The sequence below is a fragment of the Cajanus cajan genome, chromosome 6 (genome assembly GCF_000230855.2).
Source record: "Cajanus cajan strain Asha chromosome 6, NIPB_CcT2T_4, whole genome shotgun sequence".
Taxonomy (NCBI): domain Eukaryota; kingdom Viridiplantae; phylum Streptophyta; class Magnoliopsida; order Fabales; family Fabaceae; genus Cajanus; species Cajanus cajan.
Genome location: NC_138522.1, coordinates 44139882 through 44165870, shown reverse-complemented (window position 1 = coordinate 44165870; position 25989 = coordinate 44139882). Strand labels below are relative to the sequence as shown.

At 37.8% G+C, this 25989-nt stretch overlaps 1 protein-coding gene and 1 pseudogene across 1 annotated transcript; both read right to left on the bottom strand.

Annotated features, from left to right (window-relative positions):
- Positions 1-3721: 3721 nt before the first annotated feature.
- Positions 3722-5406, bottom strand: GATL3 (galacturonosyltransferase-like 3). Its single transcript, XM_020371005.3, has one exon. The coding sequence runs from the start codon at positions 5133-5135 to the stop codon at positions 4098-4100; it is 1038 nt and encodes a 345-aa protein (XP_020226594.2). The 5' UTR covers positions 5136-5406; the 3' UTR covers positions 3722-4097.
- Positions 5407-13753: 8347 nt separating this feature from the next.
- LOC109807176 (phosphoenolpyruvate carboxykinase (ATP) 1-like) lies at positions 13754-15959 on the bottom strand (annotated as a pseudogene).
- Positions 15960-25989: the final 10030 nt, after the last annotated feature.

Sequence of the window (25989 nt, the reverse complement as noted above, 5' to 3'; positions counted from 1 at the left end):
GTAAACCCCATATTGTTCTGATGAATTGTGAGCATTGTGAATATCCAAGCTCCAGAATACACACATCTAAACAGACCCAGTTTTTAAACAGACCATATATGTACCAGATAATTTTTTATACTATTTTTCAAGGCGATGGAAAAAAATTGGTTAACAAACAATAAAATTTTAGAGTAGTTAGTATCTTTCCATTATGCACCATGCAACTGAGTCCAGTTATCTGTTTGGATTTTGTTTCAACTGACTCAGGCTAGCTATCAGTTTCAGTTGGCTATTGTGTTGATAGATTCTTTACCGATAGAAAGATGGCTCTTACTATATACGCTGTTTCTGATCTCTGATCAGTCATTCAATTCAACAATAGTTCTAGCTTCTGTTTTCAGATCAAATCTCCCTCCCTTAATTTTTATCACTTTCTCTCATTTTCTCACAGATTCTCTATATTCTGAAATCTATCATTGAGTTTAATAAAGGGTCTTACCAACCAATGTCCTAAGGGCATTGGTTATGGAACACTAAACACATTACCAAGGTTTCAAAAGACAGAACAAAAAGATCTCAAGAACCCGAAACAAATAACAAGAAGAAAGGGGGAAAAAGTGAGTGATATTGTAAATAGTTTAGTAGATAAATAAGCTGGATACGGAAATCAACTTTCTATAACTAATTTAAACATATCTAGATTTCAATTATTTATGCTTCTGCAAGATCTTTATTATTTTCACACATAACAGGCTAACAGTCACATCTCAGGCAACCAGATCAACATCCGGCATAACGAGTCCAGATTTCCATTAAAAATCATCCATAGTTTCAGGATAAGTGAAAAATGGTAAAATAATTACAATGATGAAATCAATCCCTAGGGCGTGAACAGCACATACAAACTCAGCTACCAGTAGAATCTCAAAAAACCAGCTTCTAGACAATATCAAATAACCTTGACCGTCTCTTGTAGAAATGTTAAAAAGATGTTTTTAAACTTCAGAAGTAAAGTCTTATGATTCACAACAGATTTTCCTTACGTTGTCAAGCAGTTTTTAAATAAAAATATGCATGCAGCTACAGAACAAAGATAAATCATCCTTTGATTTTTATCTATGATACTTACAAACACTATGTATTGTCATACAGAGGGTAGGATATGGAAAAACGAATCCCCTCTCCCAACTAATAAACTGGTCAGAGATAGGTGAGAAAAGTTCTATTCTTTAAATCTTATTGCAGAGCTTCTTAAGAATCTAAATTTTAAAAACAACAATGTTTTAAAGTAGTGGGATTTTTTATTATGAAACCTTGACAAATAATTGATATTCATTCCACCATTCATCGTATTCCTTGCTAGCTGATAATTTTGAAGGGGAGAAGAATTGTTAAACAGCTCGGAAGAAACTCTAAATTGAATGTCATGAAATTAATTTCAAAAGGCAGGTTTAAGCTGCAAACCAGCTGCACAAATGAAAAGGGATAAATAAAACATTTGCAATTTAGAAGTTGGTTGCAGAACAATCAAAGGATCCGCAGAACAGAAGTTTCATGGGTTGACTATGTAATGGTTCTAGCATTATTAATATGCAAAAAAATTGGAATAAAAAATCCATAAAAATGAGTCAAAACGAATACATAACACAAGAACACCAATATATAAATTGAATTATTGAGGCACTAACTGTGCATTAGCTGTTATAAAATAATAAATACATTAACTGTGTATTCGCTTACAGTATAAATTTTAAAAAGTAAATGGTCTCATAACAGTTTATGATAATAAACTACATCACTTGACAACCATGTTTCCTCGGTTCACGAGATGACCAATTTAATGGATGACTTTCGATTTCTACCACCCGGCTATCTGGCACTCCATGATATAAATAATGAACCATCTTACAGTCTTATAATTTCAAATATATGAACCACCAATGCAGTAGTATCCAAGGCTATTAACTCCCCATAAAGAACCGATCGGCATGCTGCAAGGTTACCAAAAAACAAGCAGTTGAACTTGTTCGATCTACGAGTCCCTGCTTCAGTGATCACTCCACCATCTGGAACATAGTAAAACCAGGGGAAAATGCAGTCATATGCTATTTTTTTTTTAAAGCCTTTCATTGATTTAAGACATTAAATGGCATGACAATGATTAAGGTAAGAGAGTATCATGTAATAATGTAAACTGAAATCATAATGCAAAAGATAGACTACAATCTTAAGAAATACACTTGAAACCTTCCTGCGTAAAATACACATATTACATTAAATATATTGCAGCTGCAACAATGGATTCCAAGTAAACAAGTAGACAATTTTAAACTATTAAACGGTAGAGTTTAATATATTGGTGGTTGTTCCGATGAATTGTGTGCATCGTGAACATCCATTGGCTGGTAATATATAAACAAACCCCTTTTTTGTTTTTCTCCTCCCCCCTTGGTAAATTATTTTGGAGATGCATAAACCCATTGTTGCCTTTACACTCACCAAATCTATCATTGGGTTTTATAAGGAACTAGTAGTAGCTACTTCTTGGTTGTGGTTGGTTTAGTAGTCATAATTTTGTTTTTAGATATACTTATTAGACATTTTAATCATTGTGACATACAATCTGATGTGGAATAAAAAGCTGAAGTTATTTTTGGCATAAAACTCAGACATGTTAAATAGAAATGATTTTTTCCCTTTCTTCGAGTCTTTTGTAAAACAAACTAGTTATTGTTTCCTTTGCTATGGACAGGTAGCAATTTAATTAGTTCAACCCTTAAAAAGATGCAATTTTAATAGATTAGAGTTGTCATGGAGAATACTTGTGGCTTTGTACCCAAAAAAAGTTGATAAACTCTTGATTGGTCTAGTGAAAAAGAAAGTTAATTTCCTGTTTCTTTCAACTAAGTCAATCTTTGTCTTTATTTTTTTATTTTTCTCAATTGACTTTTAGGATGGTGCCATATTTTTATAGCACTTTTTGTTCTCAGCTGCATTATTGTAAGCTCTTGATTGGTCTTGTGAAGGAGAAAATTAATTTCCTCTCATTTAGCTAAGTCAATCTTTATCTTTATTTCTAAGTTTGCCTTGAATTGCATATTAATTCATATCAGGTAGGTGCCCTTCCGAGGGATAACCATTCTTAAATGAAAACAATTTCTTCTTGGTCAAAGTTTGTGATAATTGGGAACTAGCAAGCAACAAATTTACAAATTGTTGGATGGAGTCAAAATATTAAGGGATCATCCTATAGTCATGCCTGTTAAACACAGTGAAATTTATTTAAAGAGGAAATGATCAACCAAGTGCTTTTGAACTTCTTTTTTGTACCTGAAAGCTTATCTCATCATATCATGCAATTTGAGTTTCTGATATTTATTTCCAATCTTTTGCTACACTGGAAATGCTCTCATTAGAATAAACAACTTGCAGAGACAATCTACAGTTCATTTTTGATCCCCCTCTATCTCGTAGGTCATGAATTCTTCAAATTTCTTCTTGAATAGACTTGCTAGTTTCAAGTTTCAAGAGTGTATCTCGGCAGACCACCGCAATGCAATTTAATTTAAGTAAAAGTTAATAAGAGTGCAATCATACCAAATTTTAACACCAGTGGCCAGAAAACAATGTCACACAGCCTACCAGTAAGCCCCATATTGTTGTGATGAATTGCGTGCAATGAGAACATCCATTGGCCGTTAATATGAGTGTTGTGTTGCTTCTTACCAAAATCACGGTGAATAGTTAACAAAATTGAAGTAATTATTTGTAATTTTAACCTTCAACGTGATTTTATAATTAATTTAAAAAATTGAAATCTAATCCAATATAAGCAAGCCTTTTTCCTATTTCTCTTCCCTTATTTTGGATATGCATAAAGCTAATCATCATCCTCATCTTCATCCAAACACGGTCTCTATGTCTACGTCACCGTATCACATCACTGAAAGACATAACCACGTCACCCACAATCCACGTATACACATTTTCGTCGCACTCGTCTCATTTCCTATCACACACATGACACATCCTTCCAGCTGGGCGAGCAGCAATCGGGTGACGCACTCCCCACGGTAAAACCATGCACCCTCGCGGCGAAAAACCAAAAACCCTAACTACGAATCGGAGAAAATCGACGGAGACTGGCGAAACAGATCGTAGGGCGCCCAAAGGCTATCCAACGGACAAGGCTTCTTGGAATCGATTCGGAGCCACGGCTTCCCCTTGCCGCTCCAGTGGAGGAGACTCACCGGACCGGGATGCAGGTCGCGGCAAAGCCCTTCGAGATTGTCGCCGCCGAGGCCGTGCTGGTTCCACCGGTGCGCCACGCGCTCTACGTCGCCGGCGAAGACGAGGAGGAACGGCGGCAACGATCCGAGCTCGTAGATCCTGTTCCGCTTCTGGATCCGCATCCACGTCTCGAGCTTCTCCGTGTAGCGTCCCTCGCGCCACTTCCACAGATCGATCACCATCACGCCGGTGTTGAAGTAGCAGGCGGCGCGTCCCTTAAACGACGCCGCGTAGGCAGGGTTCGACCAGAAGCGGTGCGTGAAGTAGTTCGTGAAGTTGGCGTGACAGTACTCCGGCGCTCCGAGCACGCGCGCGTGGAGGTCGATGCTCCACAGCTTCGCCACGTCATCGACGACGATCAGGTCGGAGTCGAAGTAAATGATTCGCCGGACGGTCGCCGGAAGCAGGTCGGCGAGGTACATCCGCGCGTAGTTTAGCGGCTGATCGAGCGCGCGGCGGATCGAGTACGAGATCTTGCCGCGCACGAGGTTCGCATCGAAGTAGTAGAGGTGGAAGGTGAGGTACGGGAACGTGGTAGTGATGATGCGGCGGAGCTCCGGGCGGCGGCGCGTGGTGGCGATGAAGTGGAACACGACGTTCTCCGGACACGACGCGTGCTGGAGCACGGAGAAGACGCCGGCGACGGAGCCGCGAAGGTACGTGGCGTCGAGAGTCATGGCGATGTGGATGAGGGAATCCGTGTGAGGTCGGTTGCGGCATTCTCTTCCGTTGCGGAATGCCGGCGCTTCGCGGAACGCTGGAAGCTCGGCGGAGAGTCCGGTGGGCGGAATATGCGCCTGGACGGCTAAGAAAAAGACGAAGAACAGCAAGTGTGGGAGTGTGTGAGTGAGTGTCGGTGGCATGGTGAAGGGGAATAGTCGAAACCAGACCAAGAAGAATGATGACGAGTATTTTTGTGAAGGGGTGGGGGTATTTTCGAAATTTCCCGGTTGTATGGTTGGGTTGTGGGCCCCATATAGAACAACATGGTAGGAAGCCAGGCTGGAAAGGCGCGTCTCTGGCTTTTATAGCTTCCAAACGTGGGCGTTGTTGTTATTAACAACTTCAATGCATTATTTGATTAAGGGGAAATGTAAGCAATAAGGTGGAACGTGGAAAAATACATAAAAATAAAATACAAGGATGACATATTAAAATGGATACGTTTCACTCTTTTATTTATTTTTATTTTTATATGTGTATATTTATTATTTATTATTTATTTATCTTGATTCTATTTTTTTTACCTATTTCTTTTCTCTTTATAAACATACATCAAATGATTTTACTGTTCAAATTTATAAATTTAAAATATCTGATGTTGCCACGTCCTATAATTTAAAGGAAATTATATAACTACTTTAATAGTTTTCTTTTTTCCTTCACAGCTACAATTATAATTGTTAATTGTATATTTAAAGAAACTATTTTAATCATGTACTGTAATATTTGTCTGAGTTTTGGAATTCATGTCTTATGAGTTAATCATTTATACACTTCTAGTTTAAAATTTTTTTATATTAACAATCAATTAAATTTTTTAATTATATCATGTTACTGTTAAAATTAAATATATTTATAATAAAATAATATAATTAAAAGATCTAATTAATTGTTAGTATAAATTTTTTTTTACATTGATAAGTGATTAACTCATGTCTTATATACCATGTATTGAAGACTTTGAAGTTCATAAATCAACACTAGGCTATAGTGATAAATGTAAAGGACAAATTTAAAAGAATTCAATAATATTATACACTAGGCTTTAAAGCAAATTTGCTCAACCACTAGTATCTCTAGTGTCGGGTTAGGCTTGTCTGATAAAATTAATTTACATGCTAGGCGAAGTCTTTTCATAAGATATAAATTAAGAGATAAAAAATCGTATTCTTATAAGTAATCGATTGAATAATTGAATTAAAAGTATTTAAGTAAGATTAGTTAATAAGTTAATTGATAAATATAAAATAATATATTTATTTATTTGATAATGATAATGAAAGAAATAGAATATGTAAAAAAGTTTCAAAGTTAAAACGGGTGAATACTAGTTTCAAGTAAATTAATAAATATTTTTTAAGTTTACAAGTTATTTCAATTAATTTATGAAAATAAATAAAATAATAGTATTTGATGGAACAAATTTCAAAATGAATGATTAATTTGACCAAAATAAGAAATGTTCATTTATTTAAATGGAAATAGACCAAGTATTGCAATTTATGGGTAAAAATTATTCCTTCTCCCCTTCTCTTAATGTGGTATGTTCTTACCAAGTTTTGTAAGTACGTTGGCAACCAAGGTGATGCCCTTGTTGCTCAAATGTCAACAATGGTATAGAGACACTTGCAAAAATACTTTGATGTTTAAGTTAAAGGGAATCTAGGTTAAGAGTAAGATTAAGATTAAAGTGATACTTAATGTTTCATATATAGGTGATTGATCTTATCTCTAAGTTTAGAAATAATGTTACATGATTTTAGGAGGTACTATTGTCTATAAGCATAGATATTGTTCTTGATATTGTAATTCCTGATTCTGGAAGATATGATACACAGAGATAATGTTGCATGATATTTTGGGGGATATATTTCAATGATTGTGTAGAAATATTATACATGATAAGTAGAGATACTCCCATAGTTGTTGGGAATGAGTTTTTCTTTGTCGTGTTATAAGTGGACTTGTACCCTACTCGGCTCATTTAGGCATGTGGTTAGCCTAGCTTAGTCAAACTGGATGATACATAAGTCCCCCAAGCTCCAAACTCGTTAGAGCGAGGAAGTTATGTGTGAGGTCATGCTAAGCTAGCCAGTATTCCAAGTTAGGTACAGGGTCATCTTAATTTGTTCAAGCTAAGTAGTACATAAGCCCCACGAGTTCTGAGCTCTTTAGGGTGAAGGAGTTGTCAGTTATGAGTGGGGTTGTATTAAGCTGGTGCGCTTGTGAGGTTAGCTAGAATTGGGTTGGGTGTTTTGTGTTTTCTGTTGACTATATTAGTGACACATGTGCAATTAATGCCTTTCTGTTAACAATATTCTATGCGCTTTAATGGACAATAAATGCTTTGTTATGCCAGGAAATTTGGGTTGTTGACTAGTAATTATTTGGGATGTTGGTCATTGATTTATAATGAGGAAGTGATGGTTATCTGTGTGTTATTAATGTAGGACATGTCTTGATGTATGTTATTTTTGTGTTATTTTTTTGTTGTTTCTTTGGTAGTGAACTTCTTCTTGCATTGCTATCTTTAAGACTTGGAATATATAAGGTATTTTTCTTCTTCTTTGCCACATTTGTCAGGAATAAAGTGAGGTAGCTTCTCTTTCGTCATTTTATGGCTCTGTATAAGCAAAATGCCTTTGTTAGGGGTGACGTCAGAAACTTTTTCAACTATAGTGTAAGTGTTTATGCGAGGTCAGGTATTTGCGCCTTTGGATTCTTGTGATGTGGTTTTTTGTTTAAGGTATCCAGATATTATGTCAAAGTAGGTGGGTTCTAGAGTTAAGTTTGACCATGTTGAGTGTGGGTTGAGAGATGATAGTTTTGCTCAAGGGGATAAAGATGTGTTGACAGTAGAAATTAGGATACTTGGTTTCAAGTTAGATACTAGCTGATCGGAGAGGCTGCATTGGCCATTATGTGCGTGCGTCTTGATGGTTAAAGAGAGAGGTTGATTAGCGAGAGACAATCTCTGAGAAGGAAGGTAGATGCTCTGCTTCCCAAGTGGCAAAACTTACCACCAAGAAGGATGCAATGTTATGCAAGTGTGATAAGTTCGCTAGCGAGATGGGTAATTTGTCCTTTTAGCGTGTTTTGCTTTTGGCATACAGGAGGGAGTATGAGGCTAGCTTAGTGACCTTGGATAAGGCCATGTTATACGAACATACACGTGGTTTCTAGACAGCTATTCATTAAGTAGCCTTTTTTGCTATGGGTTTCCCTTATAACAAGTTGAAAGTCAGTTTTGATGATGAGAAGATAATGAATGAAGTTGACCTCCTTGATGAGGATGATATAGATTATTCATCTAACACATGGGAAGATATGTTCATGGCCTCTAAGGATGTTGGGGTCATTGAGAGGCTGGTTGGAAAGGCCCCTAGGTGAATGAAAGTGGATCTCCCAATATTGTTGTTTGCAACACTATTCATTGTGCCCACAACAATGTTTAATGCGATCACGACACTGTATGCCACACCCACGATGTTGTTTATCGTGCCATTTGCCGTTAAACCTCTACGATACGTGGAGGCCATGCATAAGGTCAATAAGGAAGCCTTGGAAGCTATCTACCAACAACACAAGGCCAATTGTGCATGATAAGAGCAGGAGCTTTGAGCCTTGGGCTAGAAGAATAGTAACACTTGCACAAGAGCAAGCGTTTTTGCAATGAAGAAATACTGATAGACTATGGCCAAGGCCAAGGAATCCAAGAGGTGATATCTTAAAAGAACCAAGAGGAATGGGATGATATTAAAGACCTTTCATATGTTTGTACATATAGTAGTCTCTTTGTATAGGCTTATTTTTGCCTTTGTATTTGTGAGGCACTTTACTTGCTTTTAACTAGTGATTGTATATTGATTTTAGGGTGGGTTACTTGGAGAGTTTAACTCCATTTAACCTCCCTAGTTGATACATTCATTTTGTATTTTTTTAGTAGAGAAAAGGGGGTGACAATTAGCAAAGCTAGAGAGTGTGACTAGTAATTGGGCCAGAACTGGGCCTAGGCAAAATTTTGCATATTGGACTCGTTTTGCTCCTAATTTTTCATAGATTTGATTTAGCTAGGTTTCATCATCATATGATGAACCTAACTAAACCAAATCAAATATTTTTGAATTAATTCATGGAGCAATTTTGAGCCAAGGCCGCCTAGCCTTTCTTCCTTGTTCATGGCCGAAATTCACTTAGTCTTCCTTCTAGTTTTGAAGCTTCTCCTCCAAGTTTCTAAACCTTGGTAGGTTAGGTTGACCTTACCATGGTTCTTAAGTGAACCATGGTCAAGGTTAGCTTCTCCTACAAGTTTTAGAAACCATGGATGGTTAGCTTCACCTTAACATGGTTCCTAGTGAACCATGGTTAAGGTTAGCTTCTCCTAGAAGCTACCTCTCCCTATATATTTGTTTTCTCTACACTTGTACTCACTTTTGGACATTTATGAGAATTAGAAATCAGATTTCTCTCTCATTTTCAAGAGTCAATTTCGTGAGAAACCTCCTCCTAGGTTCTCTCTCAAGGTTCCTTCTCCTAGAAGCTTGGTTTCTCAAGCTTCTTCACTTCTTCAAGAGGTAACCGAACCTCTCTTAGGTGCTTCTCCACCATTGGAGAATCCTCCAAGGTGATTCCGCCACCTTCAAGGAGTTCAACCTCATGGAGCATTTCGGTCCTTTCATGGAAAGCTTGGAAGAATATCAATCCTCTCCAAGTACTTCCATCAAATACATAACCTCCCAATCCACAAGAGACATTCATACCACGCAAGGCTTCCAACTTGGTTGACCCTCAGATCAAGCTAGTGAAATATGTCGAAGAAGGTTATGGTCACCCCTTCATCAATGATGTGATCAAAGTGTCGCTCCTTAAGGATGGAAACACATCGCCATGAAGACCTATGACGATTGACATGCCCAGACGGGCACCTCACTACTTACATGATTAGGATGCACCTATACACACATGATGAGGTCATCTTGTGTAAGGTCTTCCCAATAACGCTTAAGGTCCTGCCTTGTTATAGTACACATGCTTGCACCCAATGAGTATACCAAAATTTGTCACTTTGAGGCAACAATTCAAGGAGCACTTCACCACTAGTCGACCTCACGAAACATCAACTTTGACCCTACTTAACCTTAAACAATATGACAACGAGCCACTTCGAGCCTCCATGGAGAGACTCTTAGCCATAACCAATAAGATAAAGGAACTTTATCCCCAGGTCGCCCACAATGCCATGATAAACAAACTAAAGGTAGGACCCTTCTCCAATGAGCTTCCAAGCTTTCATGTCTTGAAGATGATGAGTTTTTAAGTTTTCGCGCAACTCTAAGTTTAAAGCTCTCGTGTCTCAAATATTATGAGCTTTTGAGCTCTTAAGTGGTTCTAAACTTCTAAGTTTTCGCGCCTTGAAGTCTATGAGCTTGTGAACTCTTACGTGATTTTGAACTCTCGAACTCTTAAGCAATTTTGAACTTTCGAGCTCTTGCGTATCAATGATGACGAGCTTCCAAGCTCTCACATCTTAAAGATTACAAGCTTTTGAGCTCTTGCATAATCTTGAGCTTTTGAGCTCTCCTGTCTTGAAGATTACAAGTTTCTAAGCTCTTGCGAGATTTTGAGCTCTTGCAATTTGATGATTATGAGTTTCTAAGCTCTTGTATAGTTCTAAGCTTCCAAGCTCTCGTGTCTTATCAATTGCAAGCTTTCAAGCTCTTGTGCGATTCTAAGCTTCTGATCTCCCACGTCTTAACAATTATGACCTTCCAAACTCTTGCGTAATGGTTGAGTTTTTATGACAAGCGCACTGAGTCTACTGTAGTATGTTTTTGGAGTACAGATTGTCAATTCCTAAAGGACTTGGAAGATATGTTGTAATTTGTAATATCCGATTTAAAACTTGTTAAAGAAAGATTTATAGTTAAATATAAAAATATTGTTTTGCATTTTAATATTGAATTAATAAGTAAACTAATAATAGAGAGCAAGTGTAAAATTGAAAGATACTAGTAAGAGAAATTATTGCGATTGAATTTTACCCATCTAACTCATTTGCTCTCCTAAGATTATTTATATATGATTTCTATCACTTAATGTTATTGAATTCCCTAAGATCATTCTAAATCAATTCCTTGTTTCTATAAATTCTAAGAATTCTAATTTAATAAACGATTCCTTAGTTTACTAAATTAGAGTTCTTACATTAAGTACGATAATTTGTTTAACTAACAATTTTAAATTTATTCATAGTCTTTAGAATCAATAAGTGAATTGATTCAAAGTGGATTTTGAAAATGTTTTTCAACTAAAATCTAAATCAAAGATCAAAATATGATTAAGTATTAAGAATAAAATCAAATCATCAACACTGAATAATAGAGTATCTTATACGTACGTACATACATGCAATCCTGATAAAAGAGAGGGTTACATAAGAATTTGAGGGATTACACACAATCCCAATAAAAAGAGAGGATTAACTACTCATGGTAATGAGAGAAATCTCCATATACAAAGAAAACATAAAAGAAGAAAACGGTGAACCTAGAATCCTTATCCCTAGATGACTTTTCAAGTTTAATTTCATTCTCTTCAACTTTGTTTCTCGCTTTGTTCTCTTCTGTCTGATGGTAAGTTTCTATCTCCCACTCCCTTAAATATGTCTAGGAAATCAAAAAGACTAAACATGAAAGAGATCAATCTGCTTAACTATTTGGAAAAGTTTGAGCGAACTTTTGAATTCTTCAAGGTGAAGAAAATTTCATCAGCTGAGCCAAATCCAATCTGCATAATCCTTGAGGATCCAAATTTTCACCCTCTGTAAACCAAATCCACTTTTCCCTTTCCAAATGTCTGAGAGGCTTTGGCTCTACAACCAATCTTGCTCTCTACCCCTGATTCGTCGAGACCTTACAAATTGATTGAGCAAATTTGAGGAATTTTTTAGGTCTTGGAACTTCATTAAAATCGCAAGAAGAAATAAGTTCATAAGTTAAAAATCTATCAACTCTTTATAAGCTAACTTATTTAAACATCATTTTGATTTTTATAATATTTTAGAGGTTAAAATACATTTCTTTAAAATCTAGTTAGATAAGTGTAAGAAATTTATAAGTAAAATAAACATTTATTAGCATTTCTGAGCTCCCACATTTTAACAATTACAAGCTTTCAAGATCTTAAACGATTATGAGCTAATCAATTCTTTGAGCACTTCAAATGCAACAGAATTAACCTTCCACAACGAATTCACCTCAAACTCAGTCGAAACATGATCTAATCTCTGCACATCACCCTTGCCAACAAAACTCAACATCTCCAATGTAGAAGGGAGACTCCAATCATAACTCTTTTACTCTAAAAAGGTTGGAGTTTGGAGGGCTTATGTACCTCTAACTTGGTCAAGTCGAGTTGACCTCATGTCCAACTTTGATGAGCCAAGTTGGACACAAGATCACATATACTAGGCCTCCCAATCCATCAATGTCATAAAGCAAAACCCTAAGTTGTTTATCCCTAAAAGCTATAAGATTATCTTTGCATCACATCTCCCGAAATTCAGGATCACGTTATCAATAATATCTCTGCTTATCTTGAAAAATATCTCCTAAAATCATGTAATATTATCTCTAAGCTAATTTATAAGATCAATCACTTATATATGGAATATCAAATATCATTCTAACCTTAATCTTTGCTTTTCACCTAAATTCTCCTCTAACTTAAGTGTTGGAATGTCTTTACAAGTGTCCCTTCCCACTGTCAACCGCTAGTACAGAAGATTAACCCTCCATCGAAGCTTCCGCGAATTCCGATGAGAATAGACTGAATTATCAAGATAAGGAACCATAATAAGAAGGAGAATGACGACAATAATATATAGGTTTCCCTCCTTTTTATATATACAAACATGAGAGAATGAAATACTTAACTTTTTTGGTAATAGACTTTTTATGTTATTGGAACAATTATACAATAATAGGTTTTTTTTTTAATCGGAAAACTTACTATTAGTATTAATTGAAGAGTGCATCTTAGAAATTAATATGTGATACGTAAATTTATTGAAAGTTAATAATAATTAAAAGGAAAATTTTAATTAATACAAAAAATACTACCTATTATAGAAACATATTTTTATACTTAAATATAGATATTAATTATATTTATACAATAATTAATTTTCATGATCATAATTTCTTAATTTCCTCTATATTTTTTAATCCATCTTTCAATTTTGCTCCATAAAAAATTATTAAATCACAAAATTTTCCCACCCGGCCTAATTATCGCAAATCACTCTCTTCCCTACGGTCCATAATTCATATATGGCCCATAATTTCGTACCCTAAAAAAGAAGCTGATAGTTCTTGACTCGTCTAGTGAACTAGAAAGTAAATTTCCTCTCTTTCAGTTAAGTCTGTCTTTTGTCTGTCTTTTCTTTTTGTCGATTGACTTTTAGGATGGTGCTGTGTTTTCATAGATTTGTGTTCTCTTGCTTTTGCTTTATCATAGGTCATTTTAAGTTTGCCTTGAATAGCATAGCGATTCTTAAACGAAAGCGATTTCATCTTAGTCAGAGTTAGTGAAATTGGAAACTGGCAAGTATCGCTCTCGAATCAAAGGGGGGACAAATGTTTCAAGGAAAACAAGAAGGGTTGTATGCTGGCAAGGCAAAAATTCTCAATCATTAATTAAACGCTCACAAAGTAACAGATTTACAAATTGTTGGATGGAGGTGTCAATAATAAAGCGATCTTCTTATAATCAAACAATGTACACGCAGTGAAAACTTTAACAATAGAAATGATCAACCAATTTCCTTTGAACTTCTTTTTTGTTCCTAAAAGCTTATCTCATTATATCATGCATTCGAGTTTCTGATATTTGTTTCCATTCGTTTGCTAAATTAGAAATGCAGCAGAGACGATCTCTTCAGTCAACTTTTGATCCACCCTATCTCATAGTTCATGAATCCATCAAAATTCTTGAATAGAGACATAGAGTTGCTAGTTTCAAGAGTGTATCATGGTAGGCCTTCTAGTCAAACCACTGCAATTTAAGTCAACGTTAACAAGAGTGCAGTCATACTCAAATTTGACACTTCATATGAGAAAAATGTATTGAATATCAATTTATAGTATTAATGGGGTCCAAGATTTCAAAAGAGACTCCCTCTAGTGTTGTTGGGATCTCAAGCCCAAACACTTCAGTCTTAGTGTACTTTGCATTCAAAAGGATTCCGAAGTGAATAGCATCGATGGTTTTCCTAGTATATGTTAACTTGATCCGATTGCCTTATATCCATAATTGTAAATTTATTGGGAAGAAAAATTAGTTTAGCAAGGTGAAAACTGCCATGCAGATTCTTTGTTTTAAAAGTCCACACCTTCCTTATGACCAGCCAGTATTGACAAGCCATCTCGTAGCCCCATGCTTCTGCATCTTTTCAGCTAGCATTGTTTCATATTTGGTAGGGTGCATCATTATAAATGTTGCTCCAAAACAAGTAGAGAGTGTGGACTGTGGTTCTTTTATATCATCCTCTATCCCACCAACCTGTTTCATACATTATTAACTATGACAATTTGTACCTGCAAGATAGCATCTAAATAACTAGAGAATGAAAGGTATCACAAGTACCAGGGTTGTGTAGCCACTGATGAAATGGTACATTGTTTGGGCCAAGCTCAACATGCTTACTGGGGTAAGCACCCCAAATGCATCACAGTAAAGAAGGATGACATTCTTTGCATGGGGAGCAACACACGGTATCCTAGCATTGGGTATGTACTCAATAGAATATGTTGCACGAGTGTTCTCTGCAAAATCAAAAGTTCCAAATTATTATTCAGCATGAATCCCAGATATTGAAGTTATATATTGAGATATATAACCAAAGACTTCCTTTGTTGTAATAATCCTATCATTGTTAATTGATATTTTGCACTATTTTAATGCAGAGTTTTATGCCAACAACAACAGACTCAAGATATGATTCACACTAACAACTCGATTTCATTATTGGTTAATACACGTGTGGTTTATAAAGCATTAGTACAAGAGTCCATCTATAATCTCACTTCCCATAGGATTCAGTTTGCTTTCTTGACATCCTTTAATATCCCCTACTTGATCATATTGATTTTTTTATACCTACCGATCACAAATTTGTCTGAGAAATCTACCTCCCGGGTATGCTCATCAAAAACAATACTTTCGAGTACTGCAGAAGAGGCAGGTAAAATAATTGTCTATTAGGTTGGGTGTGACACCATAGAGTCTATACGTAATGAAGGTAACTCTTTTGTTGAAATATGAAACCTTTACCTGTCCCAAATTTGATGCCATTCCAGATGTTTGGTTCTTTATCCTTTGAAAGGTCAACAAACTTTGCATAACAACCTCCTTCAATATTTGACACCCCATTTTCACTCCAGCAATGCTCATCATCTCCAATCAAATACCGGTTATGATCGGTAGAAAGAGTTGTCTTTCCAGGACCTATGAGGATAACAACATTAAAGGTATTAACGAAAACTCAACATCAGGGGTATTCAAGTAATGCTCCACTATTAAAGGGTATTCATTCATGTGCACCTGATAATCCAAAAATGAGTGCAACATCGCCATCTTTGCCCACATTGCAGCCAGAATGTAGGGAGAGAATATTGTGCTACATTGAGACCTTTCTTGATTTCCCCAGTATATTGTGTGCCAAGGATGACCATTTTTTTCCTTGCAAGGATGATGTCTATGCTTGTTGATGAAGTCATGTAATGTGTGTAATGGTTACAAAGGAACTGTCCTGCATTGTACATAGTGAAGTTTGGAGTTCCAAATTTCTCTAGCTCTAAAGGACTGGGTTGGATGCACTTGTCAAAATTTTCTTTATATTATTCACACTTGAGTATCTCACTCTTATAACATTTTCCGTGTCCATTAAACTTTGTTATAAAGAGGGTAAAGAATTATCTTGTAATGCTCATAGAATTCTATGGGTGTAGAAGAGAGGTAATTCGCCTCATTACTCACATGCTGTGCATAAATAGGGAATAATAAGCTCTTGCGGATACTATTCGGACTTTGATTCTGTGTTCTGGGTCCCAATTCAGGAATTGATCATTCACAAAACCTGAACTCAGATCAATTACAATGTCAGAATACAGTCATTAGTTGTGTCAATCATTCAAAAATTGACTAGGTAAGCGCATTCGATGATTCATTAAATATTAATAGCATCTTGAAAATGGTAATTTTTGAAGAATAGTTGTGAATCAATCAAGAATGAAGTTTTGCAATAGAGAATTAAATCCCGTTCAGATTTGTGACCCGAGTTTCCTCGTGGAAACAACACGGCAACTCAAGCATAATGGGAATGAGACATTATACATGAGTATTCTGATTTTCAACTCCTTATTCCTCAAGCGACCTTAGTTTTATTATTTCTAACGTGAGTTGACAAAGTAAAATTTAGCTAACCAAATATATTTCGTCTCATGAAATTGTAGTGCATATATCTTTGAATGAATCTCAATGGGCAAATTGACAGCTTCTTGTTGATTTTATATTTTTTAAGTAACATTCTTCTAAGTGACACTTATCGTTTTCTTTTTCTTTTAATCAATTTAGGATTAAGGAACCATCGCATCTTGATGTCATTGGAAACTAAACTAGGATACGCTAGTTACATAACTTCGTAAGAATAAGACAATTTGGTGATTATGTTAATTCTGCTGAATTGTATGTAAATCAAAGCAGCTTCCATTCAATATGTTTTTTGCCTTTTTCTCTTTTTATCGACTCGGATGACCTGAAATTTATTTAGGTAACATGTTATTTTTATACATTTTATTCAACAGTTAATAAACTTATAAACATGTTAGTATTGAAACCATAACACAATTTTAATATTAAAGAAAATGAAGTATCTATGGAAGATATAAATAATGGCAAACTAAGAATTGGCGCCTGATGTGTGGTTGAAACTGTTGCCTATGGGGGAACTATACGCAAAGACAGGTCAGTCGAAGGCACATGCACAGATGGACATAGATAAATAGATAGATTTTGTGGCTTCCCTCTCATCTCTAGATAAACTTATTACTCATTCACATGTTGTTCGGGAAAGTCTACTTAGTGGAAAATATTAAGTCATGGAGTTATGGCCTATGGGCACCGTGCATCATCATGATCCCATGACTACCATCAATATTATAAAAGTCGACAAAACTGTTTCGCTACCTATTTTCGTTGTTGTTGTTGTTGGTTTTTTTTTTTTTTAATTCTTCTTATTAAAGGTATTTCTTAATCAAATTTGTTCCAGTCTCAATTGTCTCCATTTCAAATCAAATGGGACAGTGGAGTTCTACTTCTGAATGAGTGATGCAATTGCAATTCATCTTCGTCTCCTGCCTGCCTTACATGTACCCTTTTCCTTACCACCTCTCACCTCTCATGGTTGTATTATGCTTTAATTATTATAATTAATAAATAATATTAAGTTATAAATATGTTTGATTACCTTTTTAATTATGAAATATTTTAATCTTTATAGTTAAAAATATTTATTTAGGTCTTCTTGTTATCTTCATTCAAGTAGATGTTATTCTTCACACTCTAATTATTCATCACAGGACACTTTCAAAAACACTTCAACATTTAGGTTAGAGAGAAGTTTAAGTAAAGAGTAGAATTAACATTAAAATGAGTTTTGGTACCTCAGTGTTTGATCGTATCTTTGAGCCACCAATACAAACCTTAGCATGATTTTCAAAGATATATCATGATAGTTAGGTAGATATATATTGTGTTTGATTATGTGACTCTACGATTCTAAAAAAGTATATGGTACGGGGGTGTTCTTGTAATTGTCCATAGATAAATCATCTATGATTTTGCTTTATGATGAGGATTTGACAAGGTCAGCTCGATCTACATGAACTGACTAGTAGAGGTCTTTATATATTTATTTTTATTTCCTTTTTATCTTGATCTACAATTGTTATAAAAATTAAAAAATTAAGTTTATAAAATTATAGGAATTAAAAGAAAACAAAATTAACATGTATATGACCAAAAAAAGATAATTTTAATTATAAAGATTAAAAGGTAAAATTAATAAAATTTTGGTAACTGTACCAACCTGACTCGAGCCGACCTGAGCCGAGTTCATTGTACCAACCTAACTAGAGTCAACCTCGGCTATACTCACAAATTAATCTACCCCGAGGTGACCTCTTAAGCAAGCCAAGATGACGTCAGAGAATGCTGACATATCATAGAAGGCATCATTAAGATACCTCCGTAAGTTAACGAAAACGAGGACAAGTAACCACCCTCAGAAGATAACCATATGGCAGTTGCACAGTTATTCGGACAACTCCCCACAGGTAATAATATAATGATATGCAAAACTGGAGAACTCAGGCTAACTTGATCGTCGGAGTCCTTTTTGCAGGTACATCCGAGACGCTCAAACAGAGAGACCGAAGAGAAGGAATCCCATCTTGTCAATCAACCTCGTACGCTCTCAACCAAGCCGAGCAGAAGAGATGACTTATCCGAGTTAGGAAGACGACCTAGTTCGTGTAAGTACATTTGGCGCTAGAAGGAGGGCCTGGTAAAACTTCTCCTCCTCCTCCCTTATGGTGTCAACCCGAAGTCAGACCAACAGAGCGACGAGTCCATTACGTTCTAGCACATCAAACATGGAAGATAACCCGACTTTGCGACGGTTACTCGAACAAGTCGAGTTAATGCGACAGCAACATGCAGAAGCAATGGAAAATCTTCGTAAGCAACATGAGGCCGACCTCCAACAAATGCGTGCCGAGCATACTGCTTTTCGAAATCAATGGCAAAATCATCAACCACCACACACCAGTCATGTCTCTCCCGCCGCCAAGGAACATCACTCCTCTCCAGATCCTACCTATCCAACTCAATCTCATCATTCTGAGCGAACTCATATTAGTCATCCAATTGGTGATCGTCACTCCGTCCGCCGACATCCTTTTGTCGACGGAATCATGGAAGTTCCTCTCCCGCCTGCCTGGAAACCACTGAACATCGAGCGATACGACGACACCTCAGACCCGGATGAGCACATTGATGCATATATCACTCAAATCAACCTTTACACAAACGAAGATGCCATCATGTGCCGTGTTTTCCCTACCTCCCTTAAGGGTGCCGCCCTTAGTTGGTATACCCAACTACCACCCAGATCGGTAGATAATTTCAATACTCTGGTGCGTCTTTTCTCTGCCCAGTATGCCACTAGTAGACCTCCTCACATCACATCGACCGCACTTTCAAATCTCCGACAACAGGATGACGAGTCTCTACGTCATTTTATGGAGCGTTTTGCTAATGTTTCTATCAAAATCCGCAATCTCAATCCTGTGGTCGCTCTCCATTCTATGCTTATGGCATTGAAACCTGGACCTTTTGTTGATAGTCTGTGTCGACATCAACCAACCAGTATGGATGAACTTCGAGCCCGCGCAGCAGGATACATTCAAATGGAGGAACACGCCGAGTTCTGAAATTCTGTTCGCGACAGTTTTACTGCTAAGGGAGAATCAAGTTCCAGGGAAAAATCCAAAACTCTTTTTGATCAGAAATTCAAACGACCCCGCCAATCACGGGGTCCCAGGTATGAATTTTATACACCTCTTAATGCTCCACGAGTCAATATTTTGGAAGAAGCTAATCATGCAGATTTAATTTCACTACCTCCACCCGCGCACAACTCGGCCACCGCCGACAAAAGCAAACACTGCCGTTACCACCGAAACTATAGACATGCAACGGAGGAATGTTGGAGTCTCAAAGACCGCATTGAAGAACTTATCCAGGCTGGTCAACTCGGACAGTATATTCAACGAGGACAGAATTCTCGTGGAGGTTTCCAAGGACGTGGTAGAGGACGTGGCCGACACGCAGGCAGATATCAGGGACGTTATTCAAACTACTAGGGCCGATCTGAACAACATACTCAACAGCAAACCAATGCTCACGAAGAAAGCAAGCCGAGTACGAACAGCACTGATCCACCACCTACAAATAAACCCTCTGAAGGAAACAACATACGTGGTGTCATCAATACTATTGCTGGCGGCTTCGCCGGAGGGGGATCCTCTAATTCGGCTCGGAAACGACATCTCCGCAGTGTCTGTAATGTTAAAAACTTTTCCAGTTCGGAATTCAAATCAGACGCGCCCTCTCCTCATATCGTCTTCACTGATGACGATTACGAAGGCATCAACCTAAACCAAGATGACCCCATGGTCATCTCGGTTGAAGTCACCAACTGGGAAGTTCAAAAAACACTAATCGATCAAGGCAGCTCTGCCGATGTGTTGTACTGGCCAACTTTTCTGAAACTTGACATCCCTCACAACATGATCCAACCACATTCTGAACCTCTCGTAGGTTTTGCAGGTGAACGCGTCCATACCCGTGGTTTTATTGAATTACTAACCTCTTTTGGTACAGCTGCAAATTCCAGGAGAGTTTTGGTAAAATATCTTTTGGTCGATGCTATCACTTCTTACAATATTCTCATCGGAAGACAAACTCTGAACCAATTGAGAGCTGTAGTCTCTACACCCCATTTAACAATGAAATTCTCGGGGATGGATGGACATGTTATCACTATCAAAGCCAATCAACAACTGGCAAGGAAGTGTTACGCTGAGAGTTTGAAGATTACTCCCCCAAAGCCTCAATTTGAAACGCCGAGTTCTACAGTCGTGGCCCACGTCAGAAAAAGCGAATTCACTGAGTTAGATCCCCGAGTTGACATGTACGATCACCGACCTAGTCCTATTGACGATTTGATCGAATTCCAAATTGGCAAGAAGCCGGGACAATGTACCAAACTCGGGAAGCACACAGAACCCGAGCTCCGAGGTAAAATCATGGCAATTTTAATTAAAAATGCTGATCTTTTTGCTTGGAGCAGTGCAGACATGCCAGGGATAGACCCCAGTTTTATTTGCCACAAATTAGCTATTTACAAAGAAGCAAAGCCAATATCCCAGAAGCAAAGAAAGATCGGTGGTGAAAGAAGAGAAGCTGTAAAAACAGAAACTCAAAAATTGCTGAATGCGGGGTTCATCAGAGAGATTACTTACACCACTTGGCTAGCCAATGTTGTGATGGTCAAAAAATCTAATGGCAAGTGGCGTATGTGTGTTGATTATACAGATCTTAATAAAGCGTGTCCAAAAGATGCATACCCCCTGCCCAGCATCGATAGATTGGTGGATGGAGCTTCAGGTTATGCCATGCTGAGTTTTTTAGACGCCTATTCAGGTTATAACCAAATCCTCATGTATCCCCCAGATGAAGAATACACCGCCTTTATCACAGAACAAGCAAATTACTGTTATCATGTCATGCCATTTGGACTCAAAAATGTCGGAGCAACATACCAAAGACTCATGGACAAGGTCTTCATTAACCAGATCGGCCGTAATCTTGAAGTTTATGTTGACGACATGGTCATAAAAACGAAGTCAGCTGCAGATCACGCCCAAGATCTCGAAGAAATTCTTCAACAAGTCAGAAGGCATAATATGAGACTAAATCCTAAAAAGTGTGTTTTTGGAGTTCAAGGTGGGAAATTCCTCGGATTTATGATAACCTGCCGAGGAATCGAAGCAAATCCAGACAAGTGTCAGGCGCTGATCAACATGAGAAGCCCCCAGAATCACAAAGAAGTACAAAGGTTGGCAGGCAGGTTAGCCAGCCTATCTCGGTTCATCCCCAAGATGGCAGAAAAAGCCAAACCAATTTTTAACTTGCTCAAGAAGCCTAAGAACTTTTGCTGGGATGCCCAATGTGAGGAAGCTTTTTCCAACTTCAAAAGTTTTTTGAGTTCACCTCCCATACTTTCCAAACCTCAGGACCGAGTTGATCTCTGGTTATACCTCGTTGTTGCCGACAATGCAATTAGTGCAACACTCATGCAAGCTGACGGTACGAGGCAAATTCCCATTTATTTTATCAGTCGTGTTTTGCAGGAAACCGAGCAGCGATATCAAACCATTGAGAAGTTGATCTTAGCCTTGGTGACCTCGTCTCGTCGACTTCGCCCATATTTTCAGAGTCATCAAATTGTGGTCAAGACTGACTACCCCATTAAACAGATACTTAGAAAGCCCGATCTTGCAGGTCAGATGACAGCTTGGTCAATCGAGTTATCTGAATATGGTATAAGGTATGAAAGCCGAGGAGCGTTGAAAGCACAATGCCTTGCTGATTTCATAGCCGAACTCACACCTAGCATTCAATTGGAAAATCCATGTTGGATCTTGCATGTCGATGGCTCGTCTAATACAAAAGGTAGTGGTGCAGGGATTATCCTTGAAGGTCCTGATGGTATGATGCTTGAACTTGCAATTAAATTCGATTTTCGAGCTACTAACAACCAAGCAGAGTACGAAGCTCTACTTGCAGGTTTGCGACTTGCAAAAGACATGGGTGTTAAGAAACTCAAATGTTGCAGCGATTCTAAGTTAATTACCGAGCAAGTCGGAGGAGCCTACCAAACGAAAGAACCTCAGCTGCAAAGGTACAACCTTATGGTATCTCATCTGACCTCTTCTTTTGACCATTTTCAGATTGAAGATGTTCCAAGGGCGCACAATGCCAGAGCCGACTTATTATCCAAGTTAGCCAGCACCAAGCGCCCAGGACAACACAAAACAATCATTCAAGAAACAATCAGTGCACCAAGCTATGACTCTGTGGCAGTGTTGTCTAATGATCCGGGTCAATCCAGCTGGATGTCAAGCATCTGGCAATATCTCACTGATGGCACTTTACCAAGCGACAAAGTTGAAGCTTCAAAAATCAAAATCAAAGCTTTCCATTTCACACTCGAGGCCGGTGAATTGTTCAAAAGAGGATTCTCAGTACCCCTTTTAAAATGCCTTAACTCGGATCAAGCTAGATACGTAATGGACGAGATCCATAGGGGTATTTGCGGCCTACACTCCGGATCTCGGTCCATGGCTGCAAGAGTGATCTGAGCTGGCTATTACTGGCCAACCATAAGATCGGATTGTAAAGCATATGTACAAAAATGTCAAGCCTGTCAGAAATTTAGCAACCTACATCAGTTACCTGCAACGGCACTACATTCAATGCAATCAGCATGGCCCTTTGCATGGTGGGGTATGGACATACTCGGTCCCTTCCCGATTGCTAAAGGCCAATTGAAATTTTTAATTGTAGGGATTGATTACTTTACAAAGTGGATCGAGGCAGAACCACTAGCACGCATCACTGCAACCAATGTCCAACGTTTCACGTGGAAGAAAATTATTTGCAGGTATGGCCTACCTCAAGCAATCACTACGGACAATGGCAAGCAATTTGTAGATAAGAATCTTGAGCAATTCTTGAAGCAACTCGGAATCAAGCATAAGGTCACCTTAGTGGAACATCCACAAATAAATGGTCAGGCTGAAGCAGCGAACAAAATAATTCTCCGTGAACTCAAAAAGAGATTTGGATCCACTAAAGGAGAGTGGGCTGAAGAGTTACCGAGTGTCTTGTGGGCGTATCATTGCATGCCGCAAACTACTACTCAAGAAACTCCTTATAGGTTGACCTATGGTTCTGATGCGATGATACCCGTTGAAGTTGGCGAGCCAAGCCACAGAAGGATAATGTTCAGCGAATCCCAAAATGGGGAACAATTAAGCTTGGACAGAGATTTTCTTGATGAGACAAGGGAATGTGCCCGAATTCAAGAAGAAGCATGCAAACTTCGAGCAACACGAAGATACAACTCGAAGCTTAAACCGAGATCCTTTCATGAAGGCGACCTCGTCTTGAGGGCCACAGGCGACGCCAGGAAAGACATCTCAGCAGGAAAGTTTGCAGCCAATTGGGAAGGACCATTTCGTATCTTAGAGTGCCTACAAAATGGAGCGTATAGACTAGCCGAGCTCAGTGGCAAAGTTCTGCCTAGAACTTGGAACGCCACTCATTTAAAATTTTACTTCAGTTAAATACGCATGTAAACCCATGTACTGTACTCTTTTTCCTACTTCAGTCTTTTTTCCCATTAAAAAAGAAGGGTTTTGGCTGAAGAGGTTTTAACGAGGCATACCTGAGGTCAGCAAGAGAGATGTAACCCACATTTCACTCTATATTCAATGTTACAAGTTCTCTCTAGTTCTTTCTTCTTTGCAATTTCATTTTTTCTCTCCTGAATATTGATTTAATTCCTTACCCAAGTATGAGCTAATGCTTATAATATCGTCCAACCACATTTGAAGCCGATGTTTATTCTGGACCGAGACGTCGGAAAACTTGAGTATTATATACAATCATACTTATTCAATTTAATATCTAACTTAGCCGAGTTCGAGCAATAAAATTGATTAAGCCAAGTTTGCGCATTTCATTAGCCGAGTTCGAGCAATCAAATTGATTAAGCCAAGTTTGAGCATTCCATTAGCCGAGTTCGAGCAATAAAATTGATTAAGCCAAGTTTGAGCATTTCATTAGCTGAGTTCGAGCAATAAAATTGATCAAACCAAATTTGAGCATTTCATTAGCCGAGTTCGAGCAATGAAATCCATTGGCCAAGTCTGAGCATTTCATTAGCCGAGTTCGAGCAATAAAATTGATCAAACAAAGTTTGAGCATTTCATTAGCCGAGTTCGAGCAATGAAATCCATTGGTCAAGTTCGAAAAATAAGATTCACTCACCAATTTTAAACAACGATACAAACAAGTTTGATTGATTCACGTACCAATTGCATGCACATACTTTTTCAGTTAAAGTTCAAAATACACATGTATTAATTTTCAGCATAACACTATAAAACATCAAAAATATCACAAAGAGTTTGGCCTACACAGGCAACCACAAATATCAACCTTATCGCAAATTGTACTATGGCACTGAAAACAAATACTATCATTCATTATTCTCCTCGCCGCTCATATCATCCGAGATGTCGTCTTCATTAACCAGTTTCCCCTTAAACACATCTTTGGTGATGTGAATTTCTGTCAGATCAACATCTGGAGCAATGCATTTCACTTGCCGCAAACATTTAGCAAACCCCTTCTTATGTTCTACAACAACTTCGTACTCAGTCGCCTCCATATCCTTCTTCAATTTTTTATTCTCGTTCTCTATTCCTGCGATCTTTTGTACATTAGCAGCAATCACTTCTTGGCAAGCTTTGTTTTTCTTGTACAGTTCCACCATCTCGTCCTTCAAGTTTTGCATACTCCCCTCATGATCCTTTGCTTTTGCCTCTAATACCTTCACAATTTTTGCTTGAACCTCTTTTTCTTTTTCTAATAAATTCACCTTCTTTAAAAGGTCCTCCACCTTAGCCGCATAGGTCTTATTTGACCTCACAGATATCTCAAAAGCTTTCGAGTTTTCCTCCAATTTTCTTTTTAAATTACCAACCTCAGTCTTCAATGATCAGAATAGCATTTTTATCCCATTTCTTCTTCCAATGATCCACCACAACGATAGATCTCTGCAAAAACACCTGCACGGAATCTAAGCCTTGGACAGGGCCAACCTTTTCAATTAAAGCCTTATCAGCAATAAAAGCTGGATCTTCCTTATAAAATGACTCCGCAGTCAACTCAGCACTCCAAAAGGACTTCACGTCGGGTGACAGACTCACATGATCTAACCTCGCCAACGGGTGCTCGGTATCGTACCTCTGATGTATCGATCTTGGTCGATTCTTGGTCGACCCCCCAGGTGTGGTTGGCGAGCCTACGCCGAGTTGAGCGAGTGAGGCCTCCAAATTAGACACCAATTGCTCTGATGATCCAGAGACTTGCATATTGGAAGGCTGCAAAAATCAACTCGAAATTAAAATAACAAGAATAAATCATATTCCCCCTTTCACATAACAGGTGACAACACTGGGAAACATACCTTTTCTTTTTCTAAATCAATAACAGGAGTAGTCACATTTTTCTCAACAT

What these genes read in the sequence shown, in the direction of transcription:
- GATL3 (XM_020371005.3), bottom strand. Translation starts at nt 5,135, where the DNA reads ATGCCACCGACACTCACTCACACACTCCCACACTTGCTGTTCTTCGTC.